This window comes from Vombatus ursinus, unplaced genomic scaffold, assembly GCF_900497805.2.
Source record: "Vombatus ursinus unplaced genomic scaffold, bare-nosed wombat genome assembly UNPS02014832.1, whole genome shotgun sequence".
In the NCBI taxonomy this organism is placed as follows: Eukaryota; Metazoa; Chordata; class Mammalia; order Diprotodontia; family Vombatidae; genus Vombatus; species Vombatus ursinus.
The window spans coordinates 19,255,957-19,280,487 of record NW_020954610.1 but is presented as its reverse complement, the minus strand read 5'-3'; the positions used below and the strand labels follow the sequence as shown (position 1 = coordinate 19,280,487).

Genomic DNA, 24,531 nt, shown 5'->3' with positions numbered 1-24,531 from the left:
GGAATTAAGACTTTGGGGGTTGTGACCACCTCCGCTAGGGTATAGAACCAGAGTTCCATGTTGGGAACAGGTTCTACAATCTTTGATTCAATTCACTTAAGGTCCAGTGATCATGAGCTTTGTCAGAGTTTTGATTAATCATTAAACTGCATTGTGAGCTCTGACTCCGAAGCCAGAGTGGCAGCTCTTGAGAAAACTAAATTATTAGTGTATTCATTACACATATCATATCGATTAATATGAAAATTATAAATTCCTTTCCCAGTTGACACCAGACATTAAGGGAGAAAAAGCAGTTTTTGTTTAGTTGCCCTCTGGCATGGACCTTGGGGATCTGGCGTGTGGCAGAGTCCTTGGGCTAGCCTGGGACAAAAAAATCTTTGGGCTAGTATCCCTGTATCTGTTTTGATAAGGGCATGTTTTTTGCAACAATGGAAAATTTTCTCACAGGACAGGGCCTACTGAGAGTTTGGGGAGGATTCCAGACACATAATCTTAGGACTGGGGCATGAGCACAAGCACCCCATTACTAATACTATTAAAAATACAACTGTGACAAATGTAAAGGAATATGGAAAGATATTAAATAACCCAGATTAAAGTCAGGAAAATCAGAATTAATATTTATGTATTTATGAGTGTGGAGAAGGCTGTCCACACACACACACACACACACACACACACACACACACACACACACCTCTACCTTTTAACCTGAGGGTGTCACTGAATGGCTCAACGGGAGTCTTCTTCCCTCCCACTCACCCCTCTACAAGAGAGACTTTAATTCCTGCCAGGAGGAGAAGCAGAAGATGGAGGCTAACCACTCTACCCTCCTCGAAGAGAGGAGGTACTGGGCTATAATTATATCTGCTCCTGGTGTGGATAGAAACAAATATTAAGGGTTGCTTTTCTGGTACTTTGGAGATCCTGTAACTTGAGGGCATACTAAAGTCCTTCTCCCCTTATCTTGAAATACTATAAAACTTCTCCTTAACCACCAAAAAAATTGCTTTTGTCTCCCTTATGCTGAGTTGACCGTTACTCTAATCTTTAACCTGCCCTTATCCTTAATCTCTGACCTGTATTCCCTTGCCCTGTCCTTAAATTTTTAAACCATAAAGAATTCCTTTTGTCTTCCTTATCCTATGCCATAAAATCCTTTCCTGTCCTGTCCTTAATCTTTAACCTCCATAAGAAACTCTAAAATTACATTATTGTTCTGAAACCTCTATAAAACATAACTCACTCGAATATCAGGGTCTCAATTAGCTTTCTCACTAAGGAGGTCCATGTAGCTTTCAAGTAATAAAGCTCCCACTGGCTACCAAGAATGTTTAAGTGAATTCTTTCACACCCAAACCGCTTTCCCAAATCTGACCTCAACACTCCCATAAATATTATTAGCCCAGAGAATGTGATTTTCAGATTCAAGCTAACTTCTGATCTTTGTTTTATTACTGGAGGAAGGAGGAACCCAAGTTTTATATCCTAGTCTTGACTCCTTTCTCACTGAATACCAGTTCTACAATGAATACACACAGAAATACGAGAAACCCATTATTCAAATCATAGCAAAACAGAAATCAGAAAAAGTATACATAGAAGAATACATACTAGACAATACAAAGTGAAAGAGCTCTCCCATTAGACGTAAGATAACTCAGCTTAACCAAGAGAGTCCCAGATCTCACCTAAGGGGAAGCTTCCCAATCTCTACCAAACTGGGAATAGGGACATAATGGAGATCGCTAGCTCCTCTCATGTCAGCTGTTTCCCAGTTTTTCCCAGAAGTTGTTTCCTTCAGGAACCTGAAGTGGGGTTGGCATCTTCCATCTTCTCTCTCAAAACTGGAAGACAGAAGCTCCCAGAGAGACTGCAGAATTCAAAGAGGCCTCAAAAAAGACCTCTCAGCAACCATGCCCCACTCCCTCAAGCTAAGAAAGACATTTACCTCCACTGACAAGGAGGGGAATCACACTTCAGTAGACTTTGGGAACTGAGTGCAGCAACATACCCACCAACGGGGTCTTAGTCCTCAGAGTGAGTTTCCCATTGGCCAGTCCCCTTTTAAACTACATGGAAAAAGTAATTGGAATTTATGTATTACAAATGAAAATAAACAAGTTAAGGTAGCAGGAGATTAGAGGGAATAATGGAGAAATTATTTTAAGCTTTTTAAAAGGTTAAAAATGGTTATTAAAAACAATTTTAAATTATATAAAATTGAATTCAAGGCAATTGGAGGAAGGAGAGGGCATTAACACTTAGCAGGGTTAGATTTCCTAAGGTTATCCCTCTTGATGGAAAAGTAATGCTGCTGCTGCTGTTTGTCTTTTGTTCTGGAAGAGGACCGTGACGTGAGGGAGGTGATGATCTGACAGGCAAGTGAATTGGATTTAAGTGAGGATGAGCTATGTAAAGTCACCAGCCTCTCTTTCTCTTCCAGAGCCATCTGGGTCCAGTGGTCAGATATGGATCAGTACAACTGAAAATGGCCCAGGATACAGTGGGGGACCTTGGCCTTTTCAAGCTAAGGTCTTTAACAGGTCTCCATTTGACTGAGGCAGTGCTCATTCAGTAATTAAGACTTAAAAAAATGAGGCAAAGAATGGCCTCTTTAAAAAAAAAATAGATCTGGGAGGGGAAGATCCTCAGGGTTTCTGGCCAAAACAGAAACAATTGTTATTTACATTCATTCTGAGCCAACTGGAGGCAAAGAGGACATTTTAGGCATGAGGGACGAATTGTGCAAATGCACAGAGGAGGGAGACAGAATTCAAGGATCAGTCAATATTCCAGATTAGCTGGAATGTAGAGTATGAAAAAGTGAGTACTATAAAGTAAGGTTGGAAAAGTAAATTGGAGCCAAACTGTGGAAGCTATTAAATGCCATGCTGAGGAGGGTATATTTTATTTTAAAGACAGTAGACACTGAATACTTCAGAGTAGAAGTAAAATGATCAGATATGTGTCTTGAGAAGATTAAGTAAAGACCAAAAACAGGGAAGCTATTATAATAGTGCAAGTGAAGAGTTGTTGAAAGCCTCTTGAACTGTAGTGATCAACTCATGAATGAAGATAAGCTGCAGAAGAATCTTTTGAGGCTTCCTGTAAGGAGAGTGGAAAGTAATAAGCTCCAAGCAGGGAATAACCAAATTAATACAATTACAGAAAAAAGAATCCCATCTACTTTGTAGAATTGACACACACCTACATATAATTACAGCTGACATTTATAAAGCTGAGAGAAATGATTATTAATAACCAATGATTTGGGGAGATCCAGAGTTTCCCCCTTTTTTCCAAAGTCCTGATTTGTAAAGTTCAGCCTCTTGAAGGCTACGTGTTCCAAGCCCCTCTTGTTCTGATAGGGCTCTAATGATGGACCCCTAAAAGGCCTTGGACTTTCCCAGATGGTCCAGGTCCCTGGTGTTCACCTGGGGCACCCAGCCCTTCCTAGTTAATAATCCTTTCAACTGCCCTTTCATTGTGGTCCTCATTGTCTGCACCTGGCATCACCCTACACCTCCACTCCTTAATTCCATCTAGACCCCTTCTCCGTTACCTCCCAGTCACCCCTAAGCTATTGACCACACTATAAAAAAAGTTCAGTCAAATTACTCAGATTCCTTAAGAATCTGGCCTACTTCTCCTGGCAATACAATAAACCTTATCTCTGACTGAAAAAGGCTTGAGTCGAATTCTTTCAAAGCAGAATCCACATCTTTTGCCCTCGAATTTCAGGGTTTCCAGCACTCCTAGACTGCAACAGTTCCATGTGGCAATTTCAGAAAGTCTAATATGGGGGTTAGGAGGAATCTGATGAGCAAGGTGCCTAAATGTGATAATTAAAATCTATTATATACTGTCACTTTTTAAATCTTTGGCAGTGCCTTAGTTAGAAATTAGTGAATCTCATATGAAATGTTTAGAATAAATAGTCCTTATGTAAAATATAATACTAAATCATTAAAACTATAAATTAAGGTTCTTTATGATAAATATAATTTGGAAAATAGATCTGGATGTGAGAATTTCTTCCGATCTCATTTTAAGTGAAATAATAATTATTATTATTACTATTATGATTACACTATATGGGTCAGGAAGTTTGTTAGTAAGCCAAGTTACCCCAATTAATGTGATTTGTAATGTATTAAAGAAAAGGGCCTAACATTAATTTCACAATTCATTGTTTTAGAAATATTGTTAGACAAGTTTACTCTTCTTTAATTCTTTTGGGTTTTTTATTTAATTGCTAAAAGATTGAAATAAATATCTTTAAAAAATAAAAAATCAGTAACATTAAGTTCTTGCTTTATTTTAATTTAATTTAATTTAATTCAGGATCTAGCTATATGTTTAGGTTAAAGTGCCTTCCTCTGTGAAAGCTCTTGAAGGTTTCTGCCTGGGGAAACTGGCCAAGCACTAACATCATTAAATAAAATTACTTAGGTGTCTTCTTTGACTGGGCCAAAGAAGCGGTTCAACTTAGAATCTCATAATACATTAGCCCAGCACACTTTAAGCTCACTTAATGATAACAGGTGTGAATTTAAACTGTTTGTAAAACTTTATATGTATTTCCTAGTATATGCAGCTTGAAATTCCTGAGAGGATGGGGATTGGAAGATGGAATACCTAAGGCAGCTCCTTATCTGGAAAGTCTCAAAGATAGGAAAAGGAGGCAGGAGATTGAGATTTGATCTAGCTTTTTAAGGAAATAGAGGAAAAGGTTATACAAAGATGGGAATTGTCACCATGTGTCTTTTAAGGGGAAAAAAAAGAGGGGGAGGGAATATATGAATTTATGGATAATAATTCTTTTTTTCTTTTGAAGTGCTAAGAGTACTGGGCCTTGGAAATTAAAATGTTTCCATTAGCGATTATAAATTGGATTTGATGTTATTTAAGCCAAAATCTGTGCTGAAAAAAATAACCAGGTCTGAGTGTGTTCTCCTATCAGGATAATTATGGTAAATTAGAACCTAACACAAAAGACATTTGTTATCTGGCATTAAGAAATTTATTAACTATATGACCCCGAGCAAGTTACCTTATGTCTTTTGACCTCAGTTTACTGTAAAGGGATAATAGTAAGTGCCCATCTTCCACAGTCATTGTGAGGATCACATGATTGCAAAGTGCTTAACATAGTGTTTCAGGGCAAGGTTTATATAGCCTATAACATTCATATAATGTTAACTGCTTTTATTATTTCTTTAATTAGATGTAATTGCTTCATACTTGAAAACTTTATATGGGTTTTTAGATGTGATCAGTATACAATGCCAATAGTGATGAGATGAATGATTTTCTGTGTAAGGTAATATGGAAACTCATTCATCTGAATTGAGGACACCTGATTGGTAATGGGTTTGTTTCAATTTTTAAATACTTAATATTGTTTATCGTATTGTTATGTTTCTAAATGTTCTTATGTTGTAGAATTTGGTAAACTATCAGCTCTGTTGTCAGAAAAGCAACTTCTCCTATAAACTAGATGTTGTTAGATTAAGAATTGTACTGGGTTTTGGTTTTTTTTTACAAGAATGAGACTTTAATCAGTTTTAAGTGGAGTTTATAACACTAAGAGATAAAGGGTTAACAAACACAATAACAAATAGACATCTGATTGATATGAGGCATTAATTATCCTGTACACATATGGTGGTGGTTGTGTATCCTCAGTGCATCGAATTACACATGGAGCCACTAAGGCACAGCACTGGAGGGTATCAAAGAGGCTGAATCTGAATAAGGCTGTTGAACAGACTGGACTTTTTTTTTAGGATATATACTCTATAGAGAAACAGACTGAAAATGTGACCAGGCAGAATAGAGGCCCCTCAGAAGGCTCCCCCCCCCAATCAGGGCCCAGCTCCACCCCTTTCATCTGCATTGCAGGACAAGCCTAACCATATTTAAAGGTGAATGAGGCACTTGATGACAACCACAGCCATCGTTAACATATTGCACACGCTTTCTAGAACTGAAACACAGACCTTGCGTCCTAATTTAATTTTTTAAAGCTGAACCATCTGAGGCTGCCTGTAAACTCCACTGAGGCTTACAGCCCATGCCACAGCAAATTATCTTTACACTCTCTGTTCAACTGCCCTTTGAGAATGGTGGCAAAAAGAGTCTGGGGGAGGGTGTGGGGGGTGGACGGGGCTCCAGGTGAGGAGGGAGGGCCCAGGGCCCAGCAGGGAGCTCTATGGAAAGGGATGGACACTTTCCTGCTGCACATCCAGAAAGGTTAAGCATACAGTCCAGAAACTCAAAGAGATGAGCTGCAGAATGCATCTCAGGTTACTTGTGAATACTCACTCACAAAAGACAAGCATTGCTGACTAAATTCAATGTTCACGCTTTTAAATACTTCAGTTATTGACACTGTTTGCTCCAATTTTGGGCTCAAGACATTACAATTTAATTTGTATTTGTGCCAACAGGGCCCGCTGAGGACTGGGTTGGAAGTAATGACATTCTGATGGGCTTTTGCACTCTACTTCTTTTTCCTTTGGAATGTGAAGGTCTGAATGAGGGTTTCAATTCTGAATGTTTCCGCATTTTTGAGTATCCTTGCTTACATTTTATGGTAGAGTCATTGGAAATGGAAAAATGGCATTTTATATATATATATATATTTATATTTATATATATACATATATATAATAATATTCTCCTGTACTTTATTTCAGTTACCATCCCCATAGAACTTGACAAGAATTACTACAACTGAAAGGTTTTTTGAGTCCTTATGAAAGAATTGTACTGTTAAAAGAACATTTTAAAATGGGTTAGAAAGCTGTTAGGTTATTTTATCAGTCCTCCTGTCCACATGTTGTAATATTCTGTAGCACTGTAATTAAGAACTTAAACTTCCAGTTTTGACTATATTTAAGAGGAAGTTTCACCAAAAATTATTTGACTATCACTTATGAAAATTATGAGATTGTTAACTAAGTTATTTGGAGTTATTGTCATAATGTTAAAACCCATCAAGTATTTACATTTTAAAAAGGAAAATTGGTAAATGTACAAAGAAAAGACTTTGTAAAATCCCCTTTGTAAATTTACAAGAATTCTTGGAACCATCTAATCATAAATTTTTATCAACCCTGTGCAAGAATTTTTTTGTGTTGTATAATTCCTACTGAGTAAATGGGATACAAGTAATCCTTGCACAAAATTGGGGTGTAATTTTCAAGCTTGCTTATTATGTAGAGTGAGTTTCATCTAAGGTTATATGTGTGTGTTAGTGTGTGTGTATACATACATACATACATATGTATATCACATCTTTACTATCTATGTGGGATTACAGAATGTAATTATTTTCTTGATTTTTAGTGATATATTTTAAGATAAAAAGAAGAAAAAGATATCGAGTATATTTTTAAAGATCTGATAAACTTTATTATTGTGATAAGTCTAATTTAATTGTTTGGTTGTTTGGGGTTTTTTTTGCTTAGAAAAACTGAATTTCCTCACCATTGCAAAAAAAAAAATTATCAGGATAAAATTTAAGCTGTTTTGAAGAAAGGGAAATAATTTTAGGAAGGAATATTTAAGTAAAAAAAAACTTCTCTAGAAAAACTTTTGTGTGATTTTTAGAAGGCCTACTAAATTTTATTCATAAGCTCATTTCTTGCAATAATTTGGCTTTATTGTTTGAGCAGGAAACTTTTTTGGAACCCTGAATATTCTTTTTGGAGTTTCATTATCAGGTTTGTTGTGTCCTTGGACTGACCTTAAATGAGTTCCTTGAGAAAAACATCAACAGTCAGCAGCTCAATAGGAGTGACATCTGAGATCTAATTCTAGTGAATATCTGTTCCTGGGAATAAGGTAGAGAGGTTACCTTGGGAAAGCTAAGGTTGGATTCTTCCTAATTCATTTTCCTATATAAGAAATCTGTCCACCTGCTTCCATATGCTAGGCTACTTATAATGGTATAGGCCTTAAGGACCAGGTTTGATGCTTGTAACCATGTCCCTGCTTCTAACACTTATAGCAAATTTCTATTATCAAGGTAGACAAATAGTTGAAGTTTGTTATTGCAATACTGAATCTATTACTTACTAGATTAATGCTAAGGCATTCAAATTACTGTAATAAGTTGTAAGTGTGAAAGATCTTGCTGTTTTGATCTGAATTTGTAGTCATTCCCAACCTAAACAAGAGTTAAATTAGTGCTCAAAGTTGTCATATGTATAAGATTTAACTCCTGAAGTGTCTCATTCTTTCAGAATCATATAATTAGACAAAGGTAAAAAAATTTGTGAAACAAAGATCTATTAAGTTGTGAGGTTAAAGTCAAGAACCTCTTTTGTTTATGTTTGAAGTATAGGATTTTAGTACAGTAAGTTATGTTAGTGAAGAATAGCAACTTATGATCCATCTTGTGCCACCTTAATGGGAAATCTGATTTTACTTATGTTTGTTATTTAATCTAGGATTAGAATATGTGTAGCAATGCATGCCAACTACTTAAGAGTCACCTTAAAGATGTTCCCATTGTTTAAAGGGATTTTGAGAGCAGTAGTCTATGTTTATGTCCATTTGAACATGGTTAATAACTGAACATGTTTTACATGTTTCATATAAGCTGTTCTCTGTATACAGTTTGGGATTAATATATTTACACATCCCATCCCAAGTCTTTTGTTGTTTGGTATTAAGCATCTTAAAGCAAAATCATTTGTTTAATGTTGAACTTAGGGATGAAAAAGCATCTCCTTACCATGAGTACTAGTTTTATCAAGATAGGTTATGATTTTTTCTGTAATGAATCTCTTACTGTTACCAAATGTGAGATTATGGTCAATACTTCCTTTGAGAACTGAATCTACCTGAAGCTCTGACTAGCAGAACTTGCCATTTAAGACCTTATGGGACTGTTAACTGATATTATTCTGAGTCTGACTCCAGGTATGATCATCAAGGAATGCTGTTAAGCCAATGATCCATGATGTCAGTAACCCTATGGGCTTTTACATCCATGAACAGCAGGTGAAGCTCTCATGGGAAAGGCTGGGAGTATTTACTCTTGGCATGGGATAAGATAGGATTTCTCTTATTTAATTTCCCCAGTATGACATTTCCTCATGAATGGAAAATATCCCACCTGGCTGACTTTAAGCCTGGCTCAATGCAATTGGCTATCTATATAACTTTTGCCAGGAATTAACAAGAAGTTAGGGAAGCATTATTCCCTATGTCCTTGAGTCTTCTTTTACGAAAAATTCTATAATTATTTTAGGTACAAATAAATAGATCTTTTAAGTTAATGCTGAACTACATCTGAGTTACTATGGTGAGATGCAAGGTATAAGATTTGACCTATTTGGCCTAGAATTTTAGTGCTATGTTCCAAACAACTAACTATTTAGCCTTGACACCTGTTACTAGTTATGTATTCCTCAGTAAGTTAAGGTCTTTTAATTTCCAATAATGATATGGGGATAATTAGGCAAATGATGCAAAGACTTGTGAAACCAGAATATAATTCTGTTGTTTAGTGAGGTTAACATCATAACCGTCTCAATTCTTTCTTAATGAAAGGAATATCAGTACAATTAGAAGAAGAATAGCTTGTGGTCCATCTTGTAAATGCCTTAAAGGGACATGCACTTTTGTTAGGAGTTATTGTTGGAGCATGGCTAGAAGTTGAAAATGTCTTGTTATAAATAACTTAATGCCCCATCCCAGGACCTTTCATTACAATTGAAATTAATCTGGCAACTTTTAAATGAATTCATTTTTGCATTAGAGTCCATCTTCTTATGAAAAGTGTCCTGTTATTACTTCCTTAGCAAAATCTCTTCTTCCTAATGGGGGGATGAATAATGCCAAGTATAAAAATTGGGTTCTAATTTTCTGTTTGTATCTGAGTTTTCTCTCTCCCTCTCTCTATGTATGCATGTATGTATGTATGTATGTATATCCATGTGAAAATTGGCCAACCTAAAAATGTAAATTCCCTGGTTTAAAAAGTTCCAGATTTAACTTTTCTAATAATAGAGACATAAGGTTTGTGCTAACTTTCATTATCTAACCTGGTTATTGGAAAAGTACATTTAAAATCATGCTAAAACCAATTTTGTAGGTAGAGAAGAGCAGTGAGATCACACCTACGCCAGAAAGCTGTATCAGATGTTTCCAAAGAACCAAAGGGATGAGACTTTTATTTTACTGTTTACTTTCTTTGTCCCTTTTATCTGTAAGATCTACTTATCAAAGGGCATTGCCCCCTTTGATTTTATCAATGCACCTGCCCATCTTTCCCCTTATATTGTTTCCTCTCATAAGCCCCATGGTTAGAAATTTTGATGAAATGTTTGTTATATCAGTTAGTGATTCATTGAGAAAGCTGTGCCTCTCAATAGAATAAAATGGGGTAATGAGAGAAATGATTATTAATAACCAATGATTTGGGGAAATCCAAATTTTCCTTTTTCTAAAGTTCCGATTTCAAAAATCTAGTCTCTTGAAGAACATTACTGATAATGAGACTGGATTAACTTTCTTAACAATCTTGTTCAGACCCCATCCAGGTGGGAAAGCCATCCTGCATCACTCAGGTTTGAGTGGGAATAAATTCTTTGAATAGATTGCCCAAAGAGGGGGTAATTTAGAATTAAATGAATTAATCAAAGTTCATTTGAATAGGTTCAGCTCCTCATTGTAATATTCATTCTCTCATTGTTAATCAATCAGAGCTGATTGCCACCCTCAGGAACACTCCTTTTCCAAAGGACATATGAGCTGTGAGCCCTACTGCCATGATTGTCTTTGGTCTAAGAAAGAGATGGCCAAATGACCATCTTTGTATTAATAAACATGCTGGCATTAACAAAATGATTAAATTATCCAGAAATTATGCCTCTCAAACTTTTTTAGATGTCACAAAGCCCTAAGGACATAGTATAATGGGAAGAAGGTGAGCCTCGAAGTAAAAAAGACTTAAAGAGTCCATTCTGTAATATATACTTGACATTATGATCCTGGAAAAGTTACATAACCTCCCAGTGTCCAGACAACTCTCATGGATTATAAATTATAAAGGAGTTTCTTATTTGCATTGGTAAATGAGCTTCCTGAGAGTTCCCTATACCACTGAAATCATAGATCTAGACCACAAAAAAAGAGATATTTTAAGTTTTTTCCCCTTAATAAACCTAAGAGACAAGTAGTTAAAAGTAGAGGGTAATCAAGGGAGTTCACTGATTTACTTGATGGATAAGAGAGTATGTTTTGGAGATTTTTAAAAAGTATCTCCCAGAGGACGTGGACATCCTCATCAGGCAATATGTTGAAGGAACAAAGACATATGATTAAGTTTCAGCTACTGGTACTTCCTTCAAAATGCTTTGGTTGGTCTGGAGTATAGGTTTCACTAATGGGGCATATCCCCAAGATGAATTAGTTGTCATGAATTTTTGGAATGAACCAAATTTTTGCTCACTTACTGCAGAATAACAAAGAATTTTTGAACTGAATGAGAATTTAGAAGTGACCTGTCCAACACTCTCATTTTATAGATGTGAAAACTGAGCCCAGAGACATTATCACTTGCTCAAAATCATACAGTTAGTAAATGGCAGAATTAGCATTCAAACTCAGGAACTCTAACTCATCCAGCACTTTTCTCACTAACCCATGCTTTTTATTTATCTTACTGTAGCCTTGTATATGTTGTTTTACTCCTGCCCTGCTTCTTTACTGCTTCTGCTACTTAAATCTGCATCAGTTCTTATAAATCAACTCTGAAAGTAGTTTTGCACAATGAAAACAAACAGAGAAGAGAGGGTTAGGAGGTAAGTCTAAACAGTCTAGATGCCACAGTAGCATTGTGTCTGGTTAAGACAGGATGTACCCAGGGTTATGCAGTATGAAGGTTGCTGGTCCAGGTTGTGAGGGATTAAGCCTACAGGAAAGGTAAGAACATGATTAGAGAGCAAGCCTGGTAATTTTAAAACCAAGCCTTGGAGCAAAAGTTTAGATTTAGGTTAGAAAATGGAAAAGGCTTAGAATCAGAAACATAATATTAGAATTAGAAGGGATGAAAAGGTCATCTGATCCAATTCTTTATAGTTAGGGAAACTGAGGTTAAGAAGAGAAATGGGAACATGACAAGCAAAATGAATCTAAAATCAAGTTAAGCTTTTAAAATAAAATCAGGGATATCTACTGTGGTGTTTATTATTTAATATAATGATAAAAAAACAATTCTAGCTACACGCACACATTAACAGAATTAAAGTAAAATAAATTTATTGACTAATACAATAAACCTTACAACTTCACAACTTTTTAAAAAGTTTTAATATTCTTTCCCTATGCATGTTTTACATAAAATGGTATTAAGTTCACAAGATTTTAAACATATTCTTTAATTCAACATGAAACCACACTTTTATCACATCAAATATTAAGTATACCTTTGACAAATAGCCCACTTTTTCAAGACTAGCCTTGCTCATATCTTATAGGTCTTCAATGAGGGACTCAAATTAGGCACATTCCTAGGTCAATGATGCAAGTTTATATTCCTCTCATTTAAAGTTCTTCACTTACTATGTGGCATGGTACAAGGTCTGATTGTAGCATTTTATCTCCATTTGGGAATTTCTATAGCTTTGGAACAATTCTGCTTCTTAGTATGTCAACATATTTATCAAAGTCCATCATTCCTTCAAAGGGGACAACAAGACTCCCCACAGGTACACTGGAAGTAAAAAAAAATCACCAAAGTTTTTTGGGGGTTGATATTTTACAGTCTGATAAAGACATCCAGATTATATAGTCACCTGATCTTCTTATGACAATAATTTTAGCATAGTTTTGAATGAAAAAGTGCATTTCATCAGTAAAAATTACCATTTTCCCAATCTTCAGTACTCAGGCTTTGTATTCTCTTGCCTGTGACAATTGCTTTTTTTCTTCCTAGTAATCTGGTAGTAACTATTTTTACACTGTTCTTCTCAATATTCTTCCAACTTCAAAAAGCTTTTGCCATATTATCCAGAAAATCAGTATCAAGCCCTTCAGCTGTCAGATTTCTCTGAAGGTCTGTTTTTTTAAGGATTAATTAAGCTGCATAGTAGTAATAGTTTGTGTTGACATTGCTTTTAATTTTCTACCTCTTTCCTCTGATTTAGTGAGATAGATCCTCTTTCATTGAGGTCTTGAATGAGCCTTGAAATATTTTATTTTCCCACTCTAAAAACTGCCTCAATATCTCTAATAGTCATTGAAGTGTGCTCTTTAAAAGGTACAACTTTCCCACACTTCCTTAAGGTAATATTCATTCTTAGAAACCACGATATTTGAAAAAGAATTTTTAAAATATCAATGAAACACATGCATAGAATGTGACAGAAAACTAACTACAGATAGGGAAACCAGCTCAATCTAGCTTCATCTGATCAGTCAGATATTCTGACTCAACTTACTGTCAATAAAAACACATATACATGCTTCTGCAAAATGAAATTATATCAGAATTATTGCTAGCCTCAAGTAATTGATATATTACTATATAGCAATGAGATAGAAAATGAAATTGACAGATGTGGGCAACAGGAAGTAAAACTGTTTCTATTTGCAGATGGTATGATGGGTTACTTAGAAAATGCCAAAGATTCAACTAAAGTTATTATAAAAATTCATCAGCAGGCGGTAGAGAAAGGAATTCCATTCATAAAAACTACAAAATGCAAAATATCTGGAAGTTAACCTACCAAAACATACTGAAGACACATGAATACCACTACCAAACACCCTTTACAGAAATAAATGAAGACTCAAAAAACCAGAAGGATATTTATTGTTCCTGGTTGGGCTGTACCAACAAATTAGATTATCTAAATTAGTTTATAAATTTAATGCCATACCAATCAAACTACCATGGTATGGCCAAGACTTTACCTTCTGCAATTCTTCCCATAATGTCTGCTTTTGGTAATTCTATACCTCTGTCTTATTGGATGTTTAAGAATATGGTGTTGCTTCTTAAAATCCTATATATGCAAGTGCTATCCTTCCTTACTGTGAGGAATGTAAATTAATGAATATTGCTTGTTATAAAATATATACATGCACACACATTTATACAGGTATATTTATAAACAAGGTCTATATCCCCTTGTTAGGATCTTTGTGTATTATTCTCCCTCTCCTGTGGAATCTAAGGAGAAAAAAAATCATTTCTATGAGGCCTTTGATTCTTACTTGAGAGAATACCCCAAGTCATTTTCCTGACATTTGCCAGCTAATTGGTATATATCCAATGTTAACTGCTCCTTGTTTTTCGTTTTCATCCCTAAAGTCAACCAAAAAAGTTACCCCCTTTTTGCTCAGTAATTAATTTGCAAATGTCCATTCAAGCCCAGAGGGCCTCAAGTACTTGGCATTATGAAAATGTATGTAAATGATGGAACATTCCCCTCTCTTGATGGCATCCATTCCCCTCTCTTGCTCTAATCTTCTTCAACTAATTACTATGCTCAAAGATCCCAAACCATATATCTAGAATTACATATCACAGATAAGTACCTTGTCCTACCAATTACTATCCTGGAACCCCCTAATGAGGAAAGAGTATCTAGAACACAAATCAGATAAGGGACTTTACCAATATAAAAAACAAAACAAAACAAAACAAAACAATAAACATTGAGAGGCCATTTTTAGAACTGCCTTACCACAAAAATCTGGCAAGTTGCCAGTGGCCCAATCTGGCAGACTTAGAAGCTGGCAATATACCACTCCTATCTATACTTGACTGATAATAATCTCCTTTGGACATGTAACTCTTGTACATGTTTCCTTTTCCCCTCCCTGGTGTGAATACTTAAACTACCAGATAATTAGTCATTTGGAGGGGTACTTAATACCAAATGAAGAAACTGAAATGGGTAAGAAAAACTGATCAAGTCTCATTTTTAAATTCCTCAAATTCAAGGAGTTCTCTTTCTAATGGCTGCAGTGAGTGGTCCAAATTTAACTACCAAGGGTAACTTCACAGAACTAGACAAAATGATAACAAAATATAACTGGAAGACAAAAGGTCAAGAATTTCAAGGGAAATGAAAAAAATAGAAAAGACGGTCTAACATGATCCAATCTCAAACTGCATTATAAAGCAGTAATCATCAAATAAAAGGTAGCCGGTGGCCCAGTAGATAGAGCACTGAACCTGGAGTCTGGAAGACCCAACTTCAAATGTGGCCTTAGACACTTGCTAGCTGTGTAATCTTGGGCAAGTCACTTAACCTCTGACTACCTGACAAAATAGATTCACTGGAGAAGAAAATGGCAAACTACTCCAGTATCTTTGTCAAGAAAACCCCAATGGGGTCACAAAGGGTCAGTCATGACTGAAACAACTGAACAACAACAATCATCATATAATTTGATACTGGTTAAAATAATAGAAAGCTTGATCAATGAAATAGATTTGTTAAGCAAGACTCAGAAACAAGTGAACTTAGTAGCCAAGTGTTTAATAAGGCCAGGAACACAAAATTACTAGAGTAATAATTCCCTATTTGACAAGAATTGCTGGGGAAAAGGGGTGGGGCAAGGTGGGGGAGGAGTGAAGAATAGGTGGAACCAGGCCCTTCGCTCCCCACCAGCCACTGTGGGAGAGGAAGAAAAGGCCCTGGACTTGGTGGAACTACTTCCTGCAGTGCTGCCAGAAGTGGCCTCAGAAAGGACCAATACCCAGGCTTTTCCAAAGCAGCATTACAGTCTCTCCAGTATCACATTATCAAACTATTAAGGGTATAGAATCAAGTGAGGAAAGCTTTTCTGATTCAGATGATGACAACTATCTTTGTAAACAAAAGAGACAGAAATGTTTTAATCCTCTTCCCAAACCAGAGCCTTTTCAGTTTGTACAGAACAATCAGAAACAGTATATTCTGGGAGGGAAGAAGATGGGGTGCAGTGGTATAGGAACAGAGACAAGATGCAGTGGCTAATGAACTTGGTATACTGGGAATGGAGGGCCACATTGACAAAAGCAGACAGTCAGAGACTACAGCATACAAGTATGCTGGCTAAGAAGATAATGAGGGAATCACAAACTGAAAAACTAGACAAAGAGTTAGATGAATATATGCGTGATGATAAAAAAGCCAGTCCAAAAGAAGAAAACGGACAAGGTTATATGAATTGGAAACGACCTATCAAAGACAGACTAGGAAACAGATTAGAAATGAACTATAAAGGTCGACATGACATTACAGAAGAGGATCCTGAAGAAAAAGCAGCAGATGGAATTTCTTTCAGACTTCAGGAACCAAAGAAAGATCTGACAGCCAGAGTAGTAAGAATAATTAGAAACAAAAAAGCAATTGAGCTTCTGATGGAAACTGCAGAAGTTGAACAAAATGGTAAACTTTTAATAACAAATGGTAGCAGAAGAATACCGGGTGAAGTTTATCTGAATCTTCTGAAAAACACACCAAGCATGACTGAGGGACAAATTAAGGAAATTTTCTATATTGAAAACCAAAAAGAATATTAAAATAAAAAAGCTGCTAAGAAAAGGAGAATGCAAATCTTGGGGGGAAAGATGAAGCAGGCTATTAAAGGTCTTAATCTTCAAGAATATGATGATGCATCTCAAGAAACTTTTGCAAGTGACACAAATGAGACATTGGCTTCTCTGGATGATTCCCAAGAAAGACATGGAGAAAGAAAGTTAGATTCAGAAGAAACCTTTGAGATTGATCATTCTCTTGATTTGGAGGTCTTTGAATCTTGAATATCTCGAACATCTTGAATATCTAGGGGGATAAATTTTTCTAAAAAACATTGAAATTCACCTTTTTATTACACTTTGACTACTTTGTTTGCCTTTGCATGTTACCTGACAAAAAGCATTTGTTTCTGTTTTGAAGAACACTGTATGTGGAAGATGAACCTAACAGAAATGTTATCTGTTGTTTTTAAGAAACCTGTCTTGTCTGGCTAAATAAAAAGTTTAAATGTGCTGAAGTTAAAAAAAAAAATTGCTGGGAAAACTGGAAAGTAATTTGGCAATAGTCAGGCTTATTCCAGACTTGTGTTTTAGGAACCTCACTTTGGCAGTTGAATGGAGACTTGTGGTAGGCAGACCAACTAGTGGGCATTTGTAGTAGTCTAGGCATGAGAGATGAGGAGGGCCTGAACCAGGGGGTGACAATGCCAGAGGAGACAAGGGAGTGTATGCAAGAGGTGTTACAAAAGTAAAATGGGGGGCAGCTAGGTGATGATGTGGATAGAGCTCCAGTCTTGGAGTCAAGAGGACCTGATTTCAAATCCAGCCTCAGATACTTGATACTTACTAGCTGTGTGAACCTGGGCAAGTAACTTAACCCCATTGCCTAGCCAAAAACAAATAAACAAACAAACAGAAAGTAAAATGGATAGGCCTTGGCAACAGATTGGATGGATATAAGGGGAGAAAGAGAGTGAACAGTCAAAGATGACATCTAGGTTGTGAGTCTGGGGAACTGAGAGGATGGTGGTAGCCTCCAAATGGATGTGACCTAAATATAAAAGATCATTATCATAAAAATAAAAATTATCAAAGAATGAAAGGAGGTACCTTACATAACCACATATGACTAGGGAGGAAATCCTTAGCCAAATAAGGGATAAAGGTAATTATAAAAGATAAAATAGACAACTTTAATTATATAAAATGTAAAAGCTTTTGCACAAATAAAATCAGTGAAGCTAGAATAAGAAGCTATTAACTGGAAAAAACTTTTCACAGAAAATATATAATAAATGCCAGATAACCTAGATATTTAGGAAATTGATACAAATATTTTAAGAACAATTAAGAGAACTTTGAGAATCATTCCCAAAAGTGATCAAAGAATATTAACGGTTTTAAAAGAATGCAAATTATTGGTTACCATATGAAAGGCTCCAATTAATAACAAAAATACAAATTTAAACTGAAGTTTCATCCCATATCCATGGGACTGGTAAATATTACAAAAGACAAAAATAGTTTCAATATCTAAGGAGCTGTGGGAACACTGGTACAATATTATACTGATGTTTTTAAAAATAAGAAACTATAAACTTTTATTATACGCAGCTTCTTAAAAGTATATATTTAACCCAATAGTAACAAAGTTGCCCAGCTTCCTGTGTCCCCTTCTAAATCTCCTTCTGAGGAGATTAATGTTGAAACTGTGAACTGGCCAATTTGGTGTCAAACCTTGACTTAAGAAAGCAGCACGGAAGAGTAGAAAAAGGATGTAGGCTTAAATCTCAACTTTGATACTTGCTAGACAAGTGATCTTTGGCAAGCCACTTAGCTTGCCTGCATCTCAGTTTTCTCATCTGTAAAATGGGGTAAAGGGCTAGATGGTCTCTTAGGTTCCTTCCAGCTCTGTATCTATGGCTCTTGGCAGACAGGCAGTAGACAATAGCAAAAGAATGAGCTTACGTTGTCAGACATAGCCAATACATTTATTTGTTGGGCTTATCTATGCTTTGTTACAAGGAAAGGTTCTCTGATAGGTGGAAGGAATCATTGGGAAGAAACAGCAATTAAAAAAAAAGCATCAATAAATACAGTATGATTCTTAAACAAGTGATAGAGGAGACCACAAAAGATAAAATAGAAAATATCAACTGCATTAAAAGCTTTAGCAAGAAACAAGTGATATAAAGGATATAGGAGCTAGTGTGGTACAGTGGTGAGTATGGGCTTTAGAGTTAGAAGACATGGGTTCAAATCCTGTCCCTGACCCTGGAACTCAATTCCCTCCTCTCTAAAGTGGAGTACTTAACTAGATGCCTCTGAGGTCCCTTCCAGCTTCTACATCCAGGATCTGATAGTTTTAGCATTCACATTGAAACACAGCCTTCTGGCAGAAAGGTGCTGCACTAGATGGTTTCAAGGTCCCTTCCAGTTCTAAATCTATGATCCCATGTTATCAAAGATGAGTATGGTTTAAAAGAAAGAAGGCAGATGTCCAGTCACGCAGCAAGAATGAACCTGTGTGTACCACTGGTACCTCGGCAATGTCAGAGAATTTAAATTAGGCCCCTAGCACATTAGGTGTAATACCGATGTTAAAGTTATGAGAAGACATGTACAAGAGTTCCAAAAGATTCACAGGCATGGATAGGATACACTGTTGAATACTTATGTAAGTGAGATTACAGATCCACTTGTATATTAGAATATAGACAAAGAGACAAACTAGACAAAGAGAGAAATTAGATGAAGAGTTTGAGAAAAATTTAAAAAAAAAGTGATGGAGGACTTTAACTATCCACACTCTCTATCAAAAGTAATGCAGATGATAAATTTGTGACTTGCTTTGATAGTGATTTCAACCTTCAAAAGGTAGAGGAGCAATAAAGGAAATGGAACCTAATTTTTCTCAACAGAAAAGAACCAACTAAACTCCTGAAGCAGAAATGGCAGGAAGCCTAGACCAATGGTCACTCCCTTGTAGAGTTTGTGTTAGAGGAAATGAAAGCCAAGCAGAATTCGATGTGCACCTGAGATTTTAGGAGAACAGAGTTCTCCTAAAGAATTGAAAGAAAAAAAAGTAAGTAGGATCCAATGACCTATTGCTTGGCAGAGGAAGTTAGCCCACAAGGAATGTAAAGCTCTCAGGAATAACATTCTGCAGATACAGCAAGAACTTTCCAATGAGGTGAGGAAAGAAAGCCTCAAGTGTGGATGAACATGGAACTCATCGTTTCAGTTCTTAAAAGGGCAAATATGGAAGAAGGGAGGAAGGACAACTAAGATTGAACACAAAAAAGGACAGCTCTATAAATATTGTGTCAAGAATGCAAAAGCCTAGAATAAGCTGAGACTACCAATGAATGCTAAGGATAAAAAAGGGTTATTTTAATTAGGCTGTGGGTAAGAGGAAAATCAAAGAAGAAACTGCAGCTAAGAGTGGACAGGCTGATGATAACATGATTTTTAAAATTTATTTTTAATTTTAACTTTAACATTTCAATACACAAACAGAAAAAAAGGAAACATGAACTTCTCTTACATTTTTAAAGAACGTTAAATTTAATGATTGAAACAAAACTGCCCTTCTTGTTTGTGTCCCTCTCTGAACTTTTTTCTCCTCTCTTCTGTGTATTTCTTAAATGCTTCATTGATGTTTTCTTCTCTTTTGTGCATCACTATCACTACCCACCTTCATTCCTAAGTCTTCCCCCAGCAGAAACCCCCAGTGTCTCAAAGTGTCTCATTCATTCTGTTCCACTAATCTATCACTTCTGCCAAGAAATGAGCATACTACATCATCAGAAGAGATGACTGTTAAATGACTGACTGATCTACTTACCTCTTATATTGTTTTCTCTTCGAAGAAGAAAGATCTATGGACTGGGGAGACTAGAAGAAAAATTAAGAGCATCAAGTAAACCCAAAATAAGTGAGGGGACACTCAAGCAGCATCTAGCTACCCTCAATGAGTTCATGTCACCAGTTATTACACACTAGCATGTTAAATGAATTGGTAGATCTGAAAACTGAGCTACCATCAATAATTTCTGAAAGAGCTTTAGGAAAAGGACAAACACCCCCATTTTTTTTTTTTAAAAAAAGGGAAAACTAAACGGGTCTGCAAACTGATCTATAAATGAATAAACTTAACTTCCATTCCCACATTAGCAGTGGGTGGTTCATAAGCCAGAAAGGGAAGTTAAACTAATTAAAAATTGGTGTGGAAAAAAAAAAAAGAACTGACGTGGCTTTATCAAAAACCTTTTCTTAATTTGACCGGGCAGTAGAGCATAACAATGCTGTAGACGAAGGTGTTAAACCTGCTCTGGAGTGTAGCAACCAGATTAAAATGTAATTGGGAAATACTGAACCAAATAAATAAAAATACAATAATATACTGATAACATTACATTTTAAAACTAAGTCAATATGCTGGCACAGGGACCCTTACATACAGATTAGAACGCCCATTTCTATTTGAGTTTGACATCATTGCAGTAGACAAAGGCTACTTAGATTTCAGGAAAGCATTTTAATTCACTTCAATTCACAAATGTTTATTAAGCTCCTACTAGGTGTAAGGCACTTCTCTCCCAAATGAATTCTCTGATGTTGAAGAGCATATGCCCTCTGGGTGAAGGCTTTTCCACAATCACTGCACTTAAAAGGTTTCTCTCCACTATGAGTAAGCAAATGTCGACTGAGGTGTGCCCTCTGGGTAAAGGCTTTCTCACATTCGTTACATTTATAAGGTTTCTCTCCAGAATGAATTCTCTGATGGCGATTAAGGTCTGCCCACTTGGGGAAAATTTTCTCACATTCATTACATTTATAGGATTTCTCTCCAGAATGAATTCGTCGATGTATATTGAGCTGTGAAATCTGGCTATAGGCTTTTCCACATTCATTGCACTTAAAATGTTTCTCTCCATTATGAGTAAACTGATGTTGAGTTAGATGTGCTCTTTGGGTGAAAGCTTTCCCACATTCATTACATTTATAAGGTTTTTCTCCAGAATGAATTCTCTGATGTTGAGTAAGGCTTGCCCTTTGGGTGAAGGCTTTCCCACATTCATTACACTTATAAGATCTTTCTCCAGAATGAATTCTTAGGTGAATATTAAGCTGTGAAAATTGGCCATAGGCTTTCCCACATTCATTACACTTAAATGGTTTCTCTCCACTATGAGTAAACTGATGCTGGGTAAGATGTGCCCTCTTGGTGAAGGCTTTCCCACATTCATTACATTTATAAGGTTTCTCTCCAGAATGAATTCTGTGATGTTGAGTAAGGCTTGCCCTCTGAGTAAAGGCTTTCCCACATTCGTTACATTTGTAAGGTTTCTCTCCAGAATGAGTTCTCAGATGTCGAGTAAGTTCTGCCCACATGGGAAAGACTTTTGAACATTCATTACACTTATAGGATTTCTCTCCAGAATGAATTCTCCGATGAACATTAAGTTGTGAAAGCTGGCTATAGGCTTTTCCACATTCATTACACTTAAAAGGTTTAGATCCACTGTGAGTAAACATATGTTGAGTAAGGTGTGCCCTCTGGGTAAAGGCTTTCCCACACTCATTACATTTAAAAGGTTTCTCTCCAGAATGAATCCTCTGATGTTGAGTAAGGTTTGTCCTCTGGGTGAAGGCTTTCCCACAATCATTACAAATATAGGATCTCACACCAGAATGAATTCTTTGATGAATATTAAGCTGTGATATCTGGATGAAGGCTTTCCCACACTGGTAACACTTAAAAGGTTTCTCACCATTATGAGTAAACAGATGTTGAGTAAGATGTGCCCTCTGGGTGAAGGCCTTCCCACATTCATTACATTTAAAAGGTTTCTCTCCAGAATGAATACGGTGATGTTGAGTAAGGCTTGCCCTTTGGGTAAAGGCTTTCCCACATTCATTACATTTATAGGGTTTCTCTCCAGAATGATCTGCATGATGAAGGTTAAATTGTGAAATCTGGCTTAAGGTTTCCCCAAATTCATTATACATCAATCTATAATTCCCTGTGTAGATTTTTTGACATTTATTTAATTCTGAATTATCTTGGAAACTCTTTCCATGTGTGTCAAAGCTATAAAGACTAGGGATTGTCTCATTTATTCTATTTGTATCTCCAGTACCTAACACAGTGCCTGGCACATAGTAGGCACCTAATAAATTATTGTTGATTGACTGATTTACTATAGGAACTCTCTGTTGTGTAATTAGAATTGAACTCAGACTGAAGCATCCCCCAAATTCATTGTTTTCAGAGCCTCTCTCCATACTTAAAGTTTCTTCACGTGTGATTGTTACTTGTTTCAAATGTGTTTCCTGATGGCCCTGATGCCTCACTAGTGAACCATAACATTTAAAAGCTTCTTCCAGTCTAGAGTCCCAGGAATTATGCCCCATAGTTCTTTCCATTAGTGTCTCCTGAGATGATTCGTCTACAGTAGTTCCCCACATTGGAATAAACTCCACTTCAGGTCCAATGTCCCAATCTGAAAGAAATTTAAAAATATAAACACCCTCTTTGCTGGGAGAAATAAAATTATTGTCTCAAGAACTGAATAACAAAATGCAGAACATGCCTCATGAAACAACTTGTATTTCTACAATCCCTTTAATATCAACAAAGTGTTTTTGTCACAGAAACCCTGTGTGGTAATTATCACAATTATCATCACTGTAATTTTCTATAAAGAAAAAAGAAGCTCAAAGAATTTAAATGATGTATCCACAGGGAAATATCTAATAAGGAACAGAAATGGGATTTGAACACAGTTCATCTGAAACCAATTCCAAAGTTTTTTCCCACTAAAGCAATGAGTGTATACTTTGTACTATGTATCTTATTAATAGAGAGTTTAGAAAACTAAAAACACTATTTATAGGCATAAATCTTTATTGACTGCTCTCATAACAGTTTTGCCATCTGAGAATAATCTGAAAAGGGAAAGGAATAAACAAGGGCTTTGATTGGCTAAACAAAGGAGATACAGGAAATATTAAGATAAGCAAATACTGGTGAAAGCAGGATATGATCAGAAGACAGGACTTTTTTTTATCACACATTTGGATTTTTCCAAAATACCTTACACAAAACTGTCAAAGTAAACTTACTCTAACACTAATTTCTTAAAAATCCCCAGTTAAGTGGAAAACAATTATACCTGTTCATCTTATAATTCAAAACTTATTTATCAAATATCTGCCACACTACATATTTTGGGGTGTAGAGGAGCACCGAGCAATTTCTTTAGCCTAAAAATCAAAGGCAAAGAAGCTTTCACCTTGCAACATGGGAAGTACATTTCAAAAAGCAGAACCAATTGGAAATGGGAACCTGCCTCCCATAAACAGTCACTAAAGCCTGGTGATGCTGAAAGATCTTCTGAGGGACACATGGCACATAAATAATCCTGTTAATTTGCTGAAGTTCACCTTTATTCCTTGTCTTAGGAGTAGTTGGAATAAAAAGCTCTTTTCCATTAAATCAAAGAAAAAGTAGGTTTTGTACAATCTACCTCACAAAGAGCTTTGGAAGGTTAAAAATGATATCACTTGACACCCCAAAAGACACTTGGCATTTAAGAAGAGGCCGAAAAGTTGAAGAAATAAATAAAAGCACTGCTAAACAAAGGAGATATTGAGGAAATAAAGATGAGCAAGTGTTGCCAAGACAAGAAAAATCTTCAAGCAAGGCTGGATTACAGGCAGTGGCCATGTTATAGAGAGATTCTTGTTCAAGTACAGGTTGAACACTTTCAATTGTGACATTCCATGATTCTATTCAATACCATCTCATAGGGAAAGAGACAGAAAACGAAGATTATGAAAACAACCCTGGATTTAAACAGAAGAAACCAATGATGCCTTTTAATAGCAGTTTCCAAAAATCAATGCATGCTGAAGCCAGGTTCTAGAGTATAAAGAAAGGAATATAACTGGAAGCAAAGTTCTTAACCTCCCTAAGTCTCAGTTTGTCATTTATAAAATGAAACAATTGGATGTGGCCTCTA

The 24,531-nt window shown here is 36.1% G+C and overlaps 1 protein-coding gene and 1 pseudogene across 7 annotated transcripts in view; one reads left to right on the top strand and one right to left on the bottom strand.

Annotated features, from left to right (window-relative positions):
* Nucleotides 1-6,131: 6,131 nt before the first annotated feature.
* Nucleotides 6,132-17,300, top strand: LOC114025707 (annotated as a pseudogene).
* Nucleotides 12,676-24,531, bottom strand: part of LOC114025739 (zinc finger protein 184-like) — a 48,866-nt gene continuing 37,010 nt past the window's right edge. For 6 of the 7 annotated variants that reach the window (XM_027839227.1, XM_027839226.1, XM_027839225.1 and 3 more), the window contains exon 6: nucleotides 20,020-23,010. In XM_027839227.1, the coding sequence (XP_027695028.1) occupies nucleotides 21,047-23,010 (1,964 nt within the window). In that variant the 3' untranslated portion in view covers nucleotides 20,020-21,046. Of the gene's footprint in view, nucleotides 12,740-20,019; nucleotides 23,011-24,531 lie in introns of those variants that run through there. The other variant, XR_003567066.1, reaches the window with a different exon arrangement.